The sequence below is a fragment of the Astatotilapia calliptera genome, chromosome 13 (assembly GCF_900246225.1).
Source record: "Astatotilapia calliptera chromosome 13, fAstCal1.2, whole genome shotgun sequence".
Taxonomy (NCBI): Eukaryota; Metazoa; Chordata; class Actinopteri; order Cichliformes; family Cichlidae; genus Astatotilapia; species Astatotilapia calliptera.
In genome coordinates this window covers 3682552-3698097 of record NC_039314.1, presented here as the reverse complement: position 1 = coordinate 3698097, position 15546 = coordinate 3682552, and the positions used below count along the sequence as shown (strand labels likewise).

Sequence of the window (15546 nt, the reverse complement as noted above, 5' to 3'; positions counted from 1 at the left end):
CTGCTGCAGATTCCTCTGAAGCCTGGCTCTGGGACACAAGGAAATGAAAAGTTGAGTGAAATTAGAATTCCATCTCCCTCTCTGGTTACATCAGAGCTGACAAGATTGTTGGGATTGCGTAAGACGAGCGTTTCAACTTTCAATGGCACGGCGTCAGCATAACCTTTAATCTAATACCAGTATGTTAACAGGGATTAGTGGAGGAGTCCACTTACACAGCAGCAACCTTGGCTAAAGATGCCCAGGCGGAAACGGTTGGATGTCGCGTTGCCTGCGTGACGGATGCCATCCGTCATCACTGAGCTTTCCTTTTAGGATTTGTGTTTTCAAACCTTTTCAAAGCACGCTCCTCTTCACACGTAGATGTATGCATCTAAAAGGAGATGGGACAAAATAGTCACTATGCTTAACGACCATGTGGTCAGAAATCATTTTCCAGAGTTGATTAACAGTGCATCGGGTCAAAGCGCAACAAACCTGTTTAGGTTGGCTTTAGTTTCACACAACAAATCTGACACAAGATGTCTTCTACTCCAGCTGCCATGTGGCAAATCGTCTTTTATAGTAAGTGAAAGCGAAAGCAGCCTGCACTGTAGGAGGTGGGGTTGGACAAGTAAACACAAGTTCTCAGAGTTGATGACTCAATCAGCTCACAACTGAATTCGGCACAACGTCAGTGTCATTGTTCAACTGTTGACACAAGAAAAAGCTAGTGAGCAAAGCTCTCACTAACAAAGGCTGTATGTTACAATGTTAGGTTAGGTTTAGAGTTTAGTCAGCTATGGCAGCGATGACTTAAAATTCAACAGAAAAAGCCTGCTGTATCGTAACACGATAAAGACTGCATTCTTACTCAGTATTGATCAAGGCCAACACTGAAGTCTTCAGACACACAAACAATATCTGCTCATATAAAACTCGAGTCTCTGCTGTGGAATGAAGAGATCTGAGCGAAGGCAGGATTATAAAATTCTCACCTTTAATCAGTTCAAAAAGTTCACAACAAATGTAACACCTTGAGAAGGGAAATCTGCCATTAGAGATTGGATGCTTATTTGGATTTATACATTCTTCCTAATTAAACTCACTGGCAATTCATTTACTCTCTGGACAAAAAAAAAAAAAAGCCTTTATTTGGACAAAACTCAAACAGTTACAAATGAAAAATGCAAAAATACAAAATTAAATGTAAACCCAGGTTTATTTCTCATTTTGCTCTAAAGGTAGTGTCTTGAAGCACTACTGCATGGTAAACAATCTAAATTAGTACAATTCAAAATCAAAAGCCATCTGAGTTAAACAGGAGTTGTTATAAAGATGCAACCAACCAAAGAGCCCATAAATACCTCCGCCACTTCCTTAAAACATCCCATTAATGAAGGCTCACAAATGAGCAACAATCCTCTTAGAGGAAAACAAAACGCTGATGTCGACTAGGCGACAGCACACACGCGCACACACCCACAACAAAAAGAAATAACAGAATAAGAGGAAAAAAAAATGTTCCCATGGTATTAAAGATGCTATACAATTGGGATGATATGCACATATTCGCTTTTGCTTTCCATGAAAAACCTCACGCTGGCAGCAGCAGCTCAGTTTTTTGGGTGAAGCAGAAAGTCATGAGCAACAAGATGCTGCTGCACGAGCAGCGTCTCTCAGCCTTCATTCATTTTCCATTAGATTCACATTCTCCCACAATGCCGTGGGGCACCAAACAAGCGGTGCGTGCGCCTCTAAAAGACCACTTTCTGTCACAACACGGGTCTAGAAGCTTCTATGCCAACTCAACACATGGGCCGATTTTCACAACACCCCCGCCCTCCCCTGCCCACACCGGGTGTAGAATAGATCTATATATAAACAAAGAGATGGGAAAGAGGGAAGAACTAGGAAACAGAACCAGGGAAGTGACGGAAACTGATCCAAAACAACATGGTTAACTTGTCCTAATCGTTATAACTTCATCTTGCAGGTCTGAGAAGGGCCAGAGACCAACAGAACGTAAGCTAGATTAACAGTTTTGGAAAGTTATTACACAAAAAGTCTCCATAGAAAACGCAGATCATGTAAAAAGGACCACAGGGTGATGCGGTAATCATTTACAGAGTATTGGCATTATTTTGGTCAACAAACATCCAATGGGATGGCCCACGGCCTCCCACCACACTCAAGTGCCTCTCTTGGGTTTTGTTGTGTTTGCTGTGGTTAGGGTTAAGTTTGGAGTACTGTACAGTTAGACTGAGCAGGCGCTCAGTCACACATCTCCTCTGGGATCTCGTGAGGATTCAGGATGCCGGGCACCGACATCTGGATCTTGTGTTTCTCCTCCTGGGCCTGTCGGAGTGAAGCCTCCCTCTCCTCCAGAAAAAGGTCCGAGGTGTCCTCACCTGCAAACTCCTGAACAGCGACACAATCACAGAAAGCTGCTGTTAGCTACAAGGTTTGAAAGCCATGCTGCTTTTCTACCACAGCGACCGAGATCCTAATTTTTACTGTTAGACTGCTCAATTAACTGCAACACTACTAAACCCCCATTTGGGAGTGAGGGATCAAATACTCACTATGGGTGCTGGTAATTGAACTCACTCTTCCAAATGATGGACTTTTATTTGTAACAGGGTTAGCATGCACATTCTTTTTAATAAAAAGTCATTTAAAAGCATGTATTAGGCTCATTTCCAGCATTTCTACATTTTTATATTCTTAGAGATTTGCATGAGCCGTTCAGCTCACGTTCCCTTTCTTTGAGATAACTTCCTTCTGATTGGCTGCTGCTCACAAACAAAAGATCTGATCGGCTGATTGGTTGGGCTTCTTGGGATGCCCATCATTCAGATATTCCCTTTCATTTCTTTTCGCCCTCTTAGACAAAAAACAAACAAAAAACCCAACATGCTTGACCTCAGCAATTGGTTTAACAGTATTTGATTTACTGACATAATTACCACCTAAATGTCAACTTCAGTGCACAAAAATAAACAACAAAAAATAATTATAAATAATAAATAAATAATAATAATCAGACCAATCAGGACACATGACACAACATTGAATGTTTCCAACAGCACCCACAAAGCTTCCATAAAGTCATGGCCGCCTGACCATGAAGTGGCAGGAAAATGTTATTTGTGGAAACAACAGCTAAGCAGTTAGCTATGTAGTCAGTGATAAGGAGAGACAAAGCTTCCATAGAGGGACAGGCTCCATGTGCTTCAGCTCAAATACACAACTGAGATACACTCAGTCTCACAACTTACACTTTGTGTACCTCCTCAACACTGAAAGGAATACTTAATACACCTCCAATCAAAGTTGCTACAGTCTGACGAGCTCACCTTTATCTGGACGAGGAAGTCCCTCAGATGCTCCTTGAAGGCAGGAATGTCCTGGTTTAAGCTGAACAGCCCTGTCACAAACACCTTCACCTGAGCACTGACAGACAAAACACACACACACGTAAGCATCGACTGAAAAACAGACTCACTTATATGCGTAATGTTCACACTCACTCCTGCAGGTGGGGGAAGGCAGTCTTAAGCAGGTTGGCCACATATTCCTGGATGAACACCTGGTTGGTGGTGGGGCTGGCGGGGTTCAGCGCTGCAGTGATCTTCCCCTCCTCCACCAGGTTGAACATGTAGGCCAGGATGGACGCGTGCATCGTCAGGCCTGCAGCGCGCGCGCACACACACACACACACACACACACACACACACACACACACACACACACACACACACACACACACACACACACACACACACACACACACAGAAAATGAATCCATCGTCTTTCCCTAATTCCCTCGTCTTTGTAAAGCCACGTTCAAATTGATTTAGTTCTCTGGGGGAGGTGTTAATATTACCTGGCCTGGTTTAGTGACTTTAATCCAGTTCAGATAATGAATGTGTCTTTTTAAAAATGTTTTTGATCCCATCACCAGGAAGATTCAACACTACAATCAACTCCTAAATAAATCAGTACTGAGTAATGTGTGATCTTTTAAGCAAGAAGTCACTTCCATTTTTCAAACTAGTGCCTTTAAAAGGTTGTACTGAACTACTACAGCCTTACTGTGATCTGAGCCAATGATTTTAACATAAACATGTTCATCTGACCTGCACAGCAGACGCCAACATTTTTTGAAAGTATAAATATCATTTGGACGACTGCAGATTCAAACAACTGAACGGCATCAATTGTGTGTGAGCTCACCAGCAGTGTGCGATGTGTCAGTGACCACAGAGAAAATGTGCTGCAGGATATCGCAGAAATACGTCTGGTAGAAACTTTGAGCGGCTGCCTCCTCCTGGGCCACATTCTGCAGCAAGGTGTACAGAATCTGCAGACCTGAGCAGCGACAAGACACAAAACAACACAAAATTATAGTTGCACATCCTTCGAAGACCACAGCAGCTTATTGTTAACAGCCGGGTTGCACAGTGATGTCGCTGTTCTGATGCACGTCTGTTTCAGTGTGAAAAGGATCACAGTGCACCTTCATGTCACGTTTCTGCCTGTGGATCCCACAGTGGGTTTTCCCATTATCAGTATTTAAGATGTTGTTGGTCAATAAGAGCATAAACACCTTAGTGTACTCATCTCTGAGCCCTTACCAGTGTCAGCCACGTTCCTCATGGTGTGCTTAAAGGCCCAGATGATGGAGTCCAGCACTAGTTTGAACTGGGCTGGAGGGATGGCAAGGAATGCGGGGAAGCAGTGCGAGTTTACAGCTTGGAGCAGGTAGAAGAAGTGGGTCCTGTGCTCTGGATACTCCTCAAAGTTCTGGTACAAACATACAAACAGATGATGAAAAATTTAAATCTACAAACCAAGTTATATCATAATGCTACACATGAAATAACGTATCAGCAGTCTAACTTAAATCTGGCCTCATACTGCTGCAGGTTTTTAGTTTTTGAGAGGCACCTGATGGGTCCCAGTTGTATTTTGGAGTGGAAACAGAGGCTCAGGTCAGAGTAAACAACAGCTGAAGCCGACTGAATTTAAGATTTTCATTTTTTTTCCTGCAGAACACAAGCACTTAACTGATAGTGACTAAAACCAATGCAGTGCTGCAGTTAAATAGATTTTTTGTTTTCTATCAACAATGATGACGTGCATGAATGTAATTATCCGCCCAGTGATTTACACACTGCAGTGAAGGCCGCATGGTAGATTGCTTATCCCAATGCAAATGAAAGCTGCTGATTTGATGACTGAGGTGTTTACTCACTACTCTCAGTAATAAAAGAGCTGCTGATAACTACGAACAGTTGAACAGACGGCCGGCCACTTGATAAACAGAAAGACAAAGACTGCTGTCTCGGTCACGTGTGCAGGAAAGATTTAAAAACAAATATCCACATATGATGCGTCAGCGGCTCACTGGGTCGTACCTTGTTGATCATGTTTAGAGTGCACTCAAAGACGGCATCAAAGATCTGGGGTATCTCGCTGGTGATGTGCCCCCCCAGCTTGTTGACAATAGTTGCCATGGTGCTGAGGACTTCAGGCTCACGGGCGGCAGGGACATTGCGTTGGTAGTCAATGAGGACGGCATCCAGCAGGGGGGGAACAAAGTTCTCACCAACCTGAAACAACAACAACAAGAGGCGTCAGCAAAGAAAGCTTTGAGTGACGCACAAAAACCTGAGCAGACATGCTTTAAATAAAACTATGAAAGGTGACCAACCCCTCAGTACAGTGACAAACTGTGAATATTAAAGGGTTGTGCAGATGCAAACACAGGGGGGGGGCAGAAAAGTCTGCCGCAGGGGAACACAATCTTTGTGTCTGATCTAAAAATACCGATTGGATTGTTCGAAAGCTGTTCCACAGTCAGCTGTTCCACTGGCTGCTACAGTAGGAGTAACTCAGGAGGACACAAGAGTGTAAATATATCACTTCTGATATCATCAGCATTTTTAGTACAGCAGCTTTCTTCCTTCATTCTTTGTCAACATAAAGCCCCAACTGGGTTTGTCTCCTTCAGCAGTGACATATGTGAGCGCCTTTCTCACCATCTGTGGGTCGTTTGATCGGCTGACCCAGCCTGAGATCAGCTTCAGAGTCTCCCGTTTCACTGTTCTCATACTCCGGATCAGTGGCTGCTTTGTCACCATCTCACCTGCAACACAGACATTAGCAGAACATGCGACTTCTTAATGAGGATGGGAAAAAAACAAAACAACAAAAGTCTCACACATAGCAGCTGGGTCTAAATGTGTAGCTCTCGCTAAACTTAATGTGCACTGCACACCTCTCAAATCTCAGCTTTTTGTGCCAATGAAACCCATCCCATGTTACATAACACATATCTCACACGTGGAATTACCTTAATTACTGTAATGCAAAAAAAAAAAAACGAGAGAAAAGACTTTGTAGCTGACTAAGAGCCCACTTGGAACAGAAGTCTGCTAGAAAAATGGCTGGAATGAAGAAGTATGATATAATTACAGATCATTAAATATTATACTAGCGCTGCACCCATTTATCAGCTAAACACTGGCCCCTATTCTTCTCGATGACTGGTATCAGCAAATAAGACGTCAATTATCTGAAACAGTGGCTGATATTCATCTCATCTACCACACTGACTTAACCCTGATTGGAGTGTGATGAACACTATAAAAGTAAAACAAACAGTATAAACCTCTGAAAATCAACTCAGTTTGTGTGCTGCTTACAGAACAGCTATAACCTCACTGCTCTGACAGCAGCATGACAGTAAGCATGTTTACAACCATCTGTCTGCAGTGACCACCATGCAACTGTGACAGTCTGCTGCACGATGAAAACAAATGTGCCGGTCTTACCGTTTGTCTGAATGGCAGCAGAGATGTTCTCGCTGAGGCACTTGTACACGTTGAGCATGTCAAGGTAAATCCGTCCCAGCTGGATAACAAAGGGGTGTCCCACTGCCTTGCAGGCCCTGACATTGGTCTTAAGAATGCTGCCCAGCTGTTTGACGGTTTCTGGGTCCTTCAAGATGTCCACGTTCTCATGGACGGAAGAGGAGCAGAAGAGCCATTAACAAACAGCTTGTGTGTCTCTGAAATGTGAATAAACGGTGATACACCATCTTACCTTGGTGGCCTGCTGGATGATACTGTCCCACACTTGATTGGGCAGCAGCATATATTTCTCTATCAGGTGCTCCTGAACAGCCTGGTCGGTCTGTGCCCCGATCATGTACCCTACTGCCTCATAAAACGTGTGCACCTGTGCGTACACACAAACAAACAAAACAGTCAGCACGGACACTCAACTGGGCAAATAAGAGACAGCTGTGCCTCTCTCTGATGGATTTCTGTGGGTAAGAACACTTAATGACCTGCTGAGGCTGAAGGTCACAGATGATCGTGTTAATGTTGTTGAGGATCTCATCGATGAAGGGCATCACCTCTCCCACCTGCACCTGGATAAAGTGGCGCCGACACTTCTGGGCAATCTTAATGAAGGTGTCGCACGCCATGTCCTGAACTCCATCATGGGTCTCTGTGAGGGCAGGACAGAAAAATAAAAATGCATTAGAGCTGTATCCATCTATTCATCCATCTGCCTGAAATAGATGCAAAGAGGGAGTTCAACAAATAAAAATACTCCAGCTCACCATGCATGAACTCAAAGAGCTTGTTCACAACAGTTTTGAGGAACTTCCAGTGGGCTCTAAGAAAACGAGGGTACTGGCCAACAATGTACATGATGTTAGAGGCGATGATGGCCTTGTTGTCTTTTCCTCGCTTCTGCTCACAGAGACCCAGCAGATCCTGAAGCAAACACCAAAGGATTCACTTAGGCTTAATGTTAAACCTTATGGGTGAGACAATAATTAATATGAGGCGTAAGCATGAGTGAGGGACTGCTGTCACCTAAACCTAAATACACAGACACATCAATACCTTAATGACAGTAACAAGGAACCTCTTCTCATCCTCCTCGTGCATAGCCCCACTGATGGATCCAATGGCCCAGCACAGTGTGTTGAGGTTCTTCCAGGACCATTCAGTACCATTTACCTGGTTGTGAAGCTTCTCTGTCATTATGCGTTCTGTGTCCGCATAATCCAAGTGAGTCAGGTACACTGCAGGACAGTAGAGGAAATGTGTATCAGAGTACAGTACAGTTTCTGCTAAATTAAGAGTTAAAACTAGAGACACAGTTCAGAACCAAGACAGAGAGAGAGATAAAAACAACAAAAAAAGAAAGAAACATATATGAGAAGAAATGGCGGAATGAATTTTCCCTAAAAAACACTGACGCCTGTGTGATGAGTGACACTGATCAAGCCAATTTAGTCAAATGTAAATTTATAGTCAGTCAGTTCTACAGTCAAAGCTAAAGCTTTCCCTACATCCATCCATTATTCAAACAGCTTATCCTTCTGCCAGTCTACGAGTTTCCAATCGATCTAACCTGCATTTCTTTGGATCTGTGGGGGAAAACCAGAGCACCCGGACGAAATCCACGCAGACGCACAGAAAGGCCCCAGCCAGCCGGCAGTGCTAACCACTGAGCCATGGTGCCGCCCGATTCTCCTACAATATTTAAATATTACAGTGGTGCTGAGAACAACTCGCCTAACCTGTTGGAGGATGTGTCTGATCAGTAAATACAAATCCAGCTGCTGAAGCCACTGGATGGATGCATTAATTAAGATCTATTCAAAAATATGACTTCTTGTGGTTATGATCAGTTAAACACTGCTTCTTAAGACAAGTGGCCTAGAAAAAAAGAGAGTTTAAAGCTTGATTTACAGTCCTGTGTTGAATCCCTGCAGAGCCTACGCTGCAGTAGCGTCGTCATCATTTGCATTTGTACTTGAGCGCTGCTGAGTTGCACTGGTCTGCTATCACCAGGGTAAACTGAGACGATCACATTCACTTCAAGCTAATAGTATCATACCACTGCTACATCGAAATGCAAGAAAAAGAAACCCCCCCCCCCCCCCCCCCAAAAAGAATTCAGAAGCGATCGAGCCTTTACACAGATTATTCGAGCTTTAAAACAAGAAACCAGCATGTACCTGCATTAGCAAAATCTTATTTTGCTAATCATTATACCTCATTTACACAGGATTTTACTAGCAAGCGGAGACACAACTGCTGCAGCGTAGATTATGCTGCAGATTTAACACAGTACTATAAATCAAGCTTAAGGATATAAAATATTAGAAGCTATCATTAAGTCATACCAAGGGTCTCCCTCATATTCTTGTAGAGATTGATGGAATCTGTGTCCTTCATGAACTCCCTGACCACCTCCCCCTGATCATTCTCCACCACCAGGACCTCCTCTGGCTTGGCCATCCGACTTACCATCAGCAGACGCACCTGTTACTCCAGATAAAAAAAACCTGTCAGCAAGTACACAAATCAAAACACCTGCCTTTCACACACACAGGAAAATATAGCTTAGCTTGTGTTCTCATAAATGTAAAAGGACGATACAAGTGGTTTGTCTCCTGGTTATAGTCACATTTCACACATATGGAATGTAAAATATCATTAAGTAGAAAAAAAATGTTTGTATTACTTTAGTAGCTGCTGATTTTTAGTAACACTGTAACCAGCATCTCTTTTGGCAGCTCTGAAGCAGCCACCTGTCGCTGGCCTGAGCCAAGTCTTTCTAGTATGACTGCGAGCTGAGACGCTTCAGGTTCCACAAACTGGAAACACTTCAGCAACCTCTGTGTCATCTTCACTATAAACGTAAGACATGCTTCTTAAAGAAGAGTCTGCATTTATAAACTCAACTTCAATCATGGGGCTCTGCGATCATGTATGTGGTATGAATAAATACCATCTTGTTCTAAGAGGTACCTTGGAGAGAACGGGTAGATAGAGCTGTCTGCGTGGAGGCACATCAAAGTGCTGGTTGCCAGACAGCAGAGGGGACGTGGATGTGGAAAAGGGACTCTCTCTGTAGAGCTCAGCGGCCAAGTGATTCCAATACTCCAGGCAGATTTTGAAGATCTCAGTCTCTTCCACCTCTGACACCAGCAGCATGTAGTGGAGGGCCTGAAGGAGAACCAGGGGAGTTGCAATGTAACGTGAACATGTTAGCTAATTACCATAATCTTCTCCTGTGCAGCCTATGTAGAGCAACAACAAAATACAGAATACCGTGCTTCCCTTACCTCCATTAATGTCTCTCTGAGGTTGAGCCTCTTCTCAATGAGTTGCCCGTGCTCTTTAAGGAAAGTACACAGGAACAGACTGAGGTTCTGGATGAAGTTTTGCTCGTCATCTTTCCCGTTGGCGTAGGCCAGCCGAATGTTGGTGTTCAGAGGCAGCATCTGAACAGATTAGAGTTAAAATTCATCTTAGAGTCTCAAACCGAGCAACGTGTCAGTGTGGCTTTGTCAGATGTCACCGGGTAACCCACCTGTTTGAGCTGACACATGGTCAGCGTGAAGAGGGTAACAAACTGCTCCTCGTACTGGCTGACACTCACGCCCGCAATCTCTGTCAGGCACTTCAACGTCACGTTGCGAAACATCGGCACGTTCAAGAACTGTTTAAAATAAAAATATATATATGTTAAATATCCATTATAAATCGATTTTATGCACATCATCGAATATTTTAAATAATCACACAAATCTGCATCTTTGTGTGTTGTGTGCGTCTTTGCGGCCGCACCTTATACACCAATGTGCTGATCAGTTTGGTTTCAAAGATGTATCCCAGAGGAATCCAGTTGAGAAAACGCAGAAGTGTCTCCAGGGTGGCATGGACCAGGGGGGCATTCTGGGAATTCTCCTGAGGTGCACACAGCAACACGATCAGTAAAATCAGCTGAAGAACAAACACTGGTGTGTAACCGATGATAAAAAGAATGTACGATACAAGGAAAAAGATGAATGCATACCATAACAAACTGACACAGCTGGAATATCTGGGAGAATTCATTGCACATGCTGAAAGAAAACAAACAACATGTTAAACAGCATCTGACACTGATAATGAAAGACAAATCTGAAAGTTTCATGTACAACCTGTGCCCTGAAACAATGTAAATAACCGTGGTTCGTTTCTTTTGATCACTTTATGTCTGTTCATGTTTGGTTTCAAACCAACACCGTTTCAAAGGTTTTGCTGCACTGACAGCAGCTAACAAGTTGCCACCTACTCAAGTAACACCGCCCTCTCTTATCCCGCTCTCTCCAGTGTTACACTCCACCCATCTCATGCAGCAGTTTTCACACATGAACTTTGGGCCAGTTCAGGAGAGTCTAGTTAATATTTCTCACATTTGTCCTTCCTCACATGTAGCACACAATGGGACATGGTCTGCTTCAGACACAGTTGCACCACTGGAAAAACACTGTAGTTTAGTGGAGGGTGCTGCCTAGACAGACTGTGTAGGAGGTACCACACACGATGCCCAACTGGCCAATAGTAAATGCACTGGGTGATGTTGGGTGACTTCCAGAAAAACTCAGGGAACCAGGCCATGTAAGAAAATGGCTACACTCTGACGTCTGGTGACAGCAGAACAGGGACGTTTTGAGAAAATACATTACAGGCTTTAAGATGGCATTAAAATAAAGTGAGAGCATATAAAAGGAAGGAAATAAACGATGGTTTTAATATTCTATCAATGTCTTTTCCTTTGGCGTTTGTGTGTATCATGTGACACGGTATTCCTGGGTAGCAGTGTATTAAATGTTTAGTCAGATTTAGTAGTTTACAGCTTGTTTAGTTATACTAGACTTGGTAAATTCAATTGCACCGAGTCTAAACATAATAAGCCTCATTTGTCATTGAATGTAGTTCCAAACAGTCAATCGGGATGACCTTCTTTAGTCATCTGAAGAGAAAAAAAACCCCAAAACATCTAAAATCTAAAATGACTTCAGCCCCAGTGGACATATTTCGGATTCTTTGGATGAGGAAACAATAAAACATGAAGCTCCCAATCACGCGAGCTTCATGTTTCAGGAACGGCCTCCCTGATCTGAACCCGAGTGGTGTTTTGTTATTGGACTTCTGTGCAAATCACAGTTTGCCCATAACAAACACCTTGTTCGAACATAAGAGTGTCCATAAGTGCATGTGGCACACGAGGTCACTGAGGCAGTTAAACAACTCCTTGGTGGCAGAGCCCCTGGTGTTGATGAGGTCCGCCCAGAGTTCCTGAAGGCTCTGGACTTTGTAGGGCTGTCCTGGTTGACACGCCTCTACAATGTTGCGTGGAGATCAGGGGCAGTACCACTGGACTGGCAGACCGGGGTGGTGGTCCCCATTTTTAAGAAGGGGGACCGGAGGGTGTGTTCCAACTACAGGGGGATCACACTCCTCAGCCTCCCTGGGAAAATCTATACCAGGGTGCTGGAGAGGAGAGTTCGTCTGCTAGTCGAACCTCAGATACAGGAGGAACAATGCGGTTTTCGTCCTGGTCGCGGAACACTGGACCAGCTCTTTATCCTCTCAAGGATACTTGAGGCGCATGGAAGTTTGCCCAACCAGTCTATATGTGTTTTGTGGACTTGGAGAAGGAATACCTCCTGTGGGAGGTACTACGGGAGTATGGGGTGTCTGGCCCATTGCTACGGGCCATTCGATCCTTATACGATTATTGCCAGCAATAAGTCGGACTCGTTCCCGGTGGGTGATGGGCTCTGCCAGGGCTGCCCTTTGTCACCGATTCTGTTCATAATTTTTATGGACAGGATTTCTAGGCGCAGCCAAGTGGCGGAGGGCTTTCGCTTTGGTGGCCTCAGAATCTCATCTCTGATTTTTGCAGATGATGTGGTTCTGTTGGCTTCATCAGGTGGTGGCCTCCAGCCCGCACTGGAACGTTTCGCAGCCGAGTGTGAAGCAGCAGGAATGAGGATCAGCACCTCCAAATCTGAGGCCATGATTCTCAGCCGGAAAAGGGTGGAGTGCCCACTCCGGGTTGGGGATGAGTTCCTGCCCCAAATGGAGGAGTTAAAGTATCTCGGGGTCTTGTTGATGTGATGGGAGCCAGAGATCGACAGGCGGATTGGTGCTGCGGCGACAGTGATGCGGACGCTGCACCGGTCCGTCGTGGTGAAGAGAGAGCTGAACGTAAAAGCAAAGCTCTCAATTTACTGGTCGATCTACGTCCCTACCCTCACCTACGGCCACGAGCCGTGGGTAGTGACCGAAAGAACGAGATTGCGGATACAAGCAGCGGAAATGAGCTTCCTCCGAAGGGTGGCTGGCGTCTCCCTTAGAGATAAGGTGAGAAGTTCAGCCATCCGGGAGAGGCTCAGAGTAGAACCGCTGCTCCTCCACATTGAAAGGAGCCAGCTGAGGTGGTTCGGATATTTGACAAGGAAGCCACCTGGGTGAGGTGTTCCGGACATGTCCCAGCGGGAGGAGGCCCGGGGCAGACCCAAGACACGCTGGAGAGATTATATCTCTCGGCTGGCCTGGGAACGCCTTGGTGTTCCCCCGGATAAGCTAGAGGAGGTGGCTGGGGAGAGGGAGGTCTGGGCTTCTCTGCTCAAGCTGCTGCCTCCGGGGCCCGGCCCCGGAGGCAGCAGAAGAAGATGGATGGATGGATGGATGGATGGATGGCTATTAAACATCAACAACAGTCAACTGTGCTAAACAATCAACCCACATCTTTAGATATGAGGAATATTCATAAAAAAAAAATATCTATGTTTATTTGATCTGTGTTTTTTTTCCCCCCATAGCAGAATTTTCAGGCAAGTACACAACTGCATATTAATAATATAAAAGAAACTGTATAACAACCTTATTGCCCTGACATTACTGATTGATAACATGGAGCCACATTTCATCTTAAAGTGAAATCCATTTTCAAATGCCAGCACAAAGACATCGTGTTTCATGAGCCTCTGAAATAATGTGGCAACACAAAGTTGCAGGACTGAACTCTTTAAAAAGTTGATTTGATTGATTTCGGTGTGAACCTTCTATAGAAAAGCTTTCCTATGCTAAGGTATGTTGGGGGTAATGATCAAAGACATTTTGGCATCCATGCTCTCAAAACTGACCTGTCTTTTAGGTGTTTGGCCTTGACCTGGGTCATTTGGCCACTAGAGAAGTCAAACACCTCCTCGCTGAGCAGCTTCAGAATGACCATGTTGTTCTGACAGAGGCTCTCGCTGGTACGACTCGCCCCCACAATGTCACTGATGAAGGTGGGCCAGTGCTTGGGCCACTCCTGCTTCAGGATCTGCAGACGTAGAGGACACAGACATGTTAGTGAGAGATGGCACACACTGAGAAGAATGTGTAATCTGAAGAAAAAAACGAGATCAAACTGCAACTCCCCATCAGTCTCAAGTCAAAAACATTTCTTTTACAAGCATCCCGTAGTGAAGAAAATGCCGTTTTTGTTAAACTCCATACTTAATTGTCCATATTGAACATAACCATTTTAACCAGCCTCCTGACGATGAACGTGGAATCTGGAGCTCTTCAGCCCCTCCAGGCCAAAACAACGTTAGCTCAAATGACGTAAGCGGTGACTCATTCTCACTGGCATTAATGCAAAGTCACTTGTGAAGTCAGTGAACCAATCTCTGCCTCTCGCTCCCTCACTCACACATTCATCAAACGCAAAAACATGGGAAAAATGTCACGTTGCACATTTAGAAGCACTAAGGTCTAAGTTGTTGGTCTCATGGTCCTGATATTTCTACAACTCTGCATTTACAGATTTCAGTGCCTTGCTGAATTAAGGATACTGCCATCAACAGCTCCATGATGATTTCCACTTTGCCAGTTTTTAACTAATTTGTATGTTTCCATACAGACACATACATCCATTTTTCTGCCACACTCTTCGAGATGATATCCTTTATTATCACAAGATCACAGTCACTTTCTAAGCATCGTTTGCCTCGGCTGAGACATTCAAGTAGTACTGATGTCCCTTTTTAATGACACTGATGTTTTTTGAGCCAGATCTACCAATTAAGAGTGACATCTTCAGGTTAAAAAGAACCACTGCAAAAGAGAAGCACTGAGGCAACAACAACATAAGGTTCAAACCCAGCGTTTTTAGATTTACTGCTTCATATGACGACACCCAGAATTTTACCATTTAGGAGTCGATAATGGTCAATAATACACACCCACTTGTTTATTAGACATTAACAAAGCACTGTGTCTTTGGTAGCAAGAACCACTTTGCTCATGGACCTGTAACATGGTCTCCAGTGAAAATTATGACATTTGCTGTGTTATCTTTACTGTATATACTGCTCTGAATCAGGCTGTATAGTACATATCATAGTACTCTGTGACTCAGTGGCTCTACCATGCTCCAGGCAATGAGTACAACACACGTAGCTAGCTAAGTGAATCTCTGCTCTGATGTACGCTACTGCTGTCAGAGTGAATAGCTTCTTGGAAACTGTTTGCTGACACTTTCTTTATCCCTCTCCACTATTCACCCACATGAACGCTGAGGGTTAGGAAAACATCACAGTTATAAACACAATGAAGTGTTTCTCAGTGTTACTGAGGCTCTGTAAAGATAATACTGATAGATTTAAAAGAAAAGTAACGCACACTTTATTATTTACAGTGT

The 15546-nt window shown here is 44.1% G+C and overlaps 1 protein-coding gene across 5 annotated transcripts in view; it reads right to left on the bottom strand.

Moving 5' to 3' along the window:
• Positions 1–960: 960 nt before the first annotated feature.
• xpo1b (exportin 1 (CRM1 homolog, yeast) b) overlaps positions 961–15546 on the bottom strand; it is a 26081-nt gene continuing 11495 nt past the window's right edge. For all 5 annotated transcript variants that reach the window (XM_026190726.1, XM_026190727.1, XM_026190728.1 and 2 more), the window contains 19 exons: positions 14003–14184; positions 10879–10927; positions 10650–10769; positions 10393–10521; positions 10145–10303; positions 9828–10025; positions 9200–9338; positions 7908–8089; positions 7619–7775; positions 7340–7503; positions 7093–7227; positions 6822–7005; positions 6027–6133; positions 5403–5597; positions 4620–4788; positions 4219–4353; positions 3513–3672; positions 3339–3435; positions 961–2400 (listed from right to left, as the gene is read on the bottom strand). In XM_026190726.1, the coding sequence (XP_026046511.1) occupies positions 2254–2400; positions 3339–3435; positions 3513–3672; positions 4219–4353; positions 4620–4788; positions 5403–5597; positions 6027–6133; positions 6822–7005; positions 7093–7227; positions 7340–7503; positions 7619–7775; positions 7908–8089; positions 9200–9338; positions 9828–10025; positions 10145–10303; positions 10393–10521; positions 10650–10769; positions 10879–10927; positions 14003–14184 (2808 nt within the window). In that variant the 3' untranslated portion in view covers positions 961–2253. The remainder of the gene's footprint in view (positions 2401–3338; positions 3436–3512; positions 3673–4218; positions 4354–4619; positions 4789–5402; positions 5598–6026; positions 6134–6821; positions 7006–7092; positions 7228–7339; positions 7504–7618; positions 7776–7907; positions 8090–9199; positions 9339–9827; positions 10026–10144; positions 10304–10392; positions 10522–10649; positions 10770–10878; positions 10928–14002; positions 14185–15546) is intronic.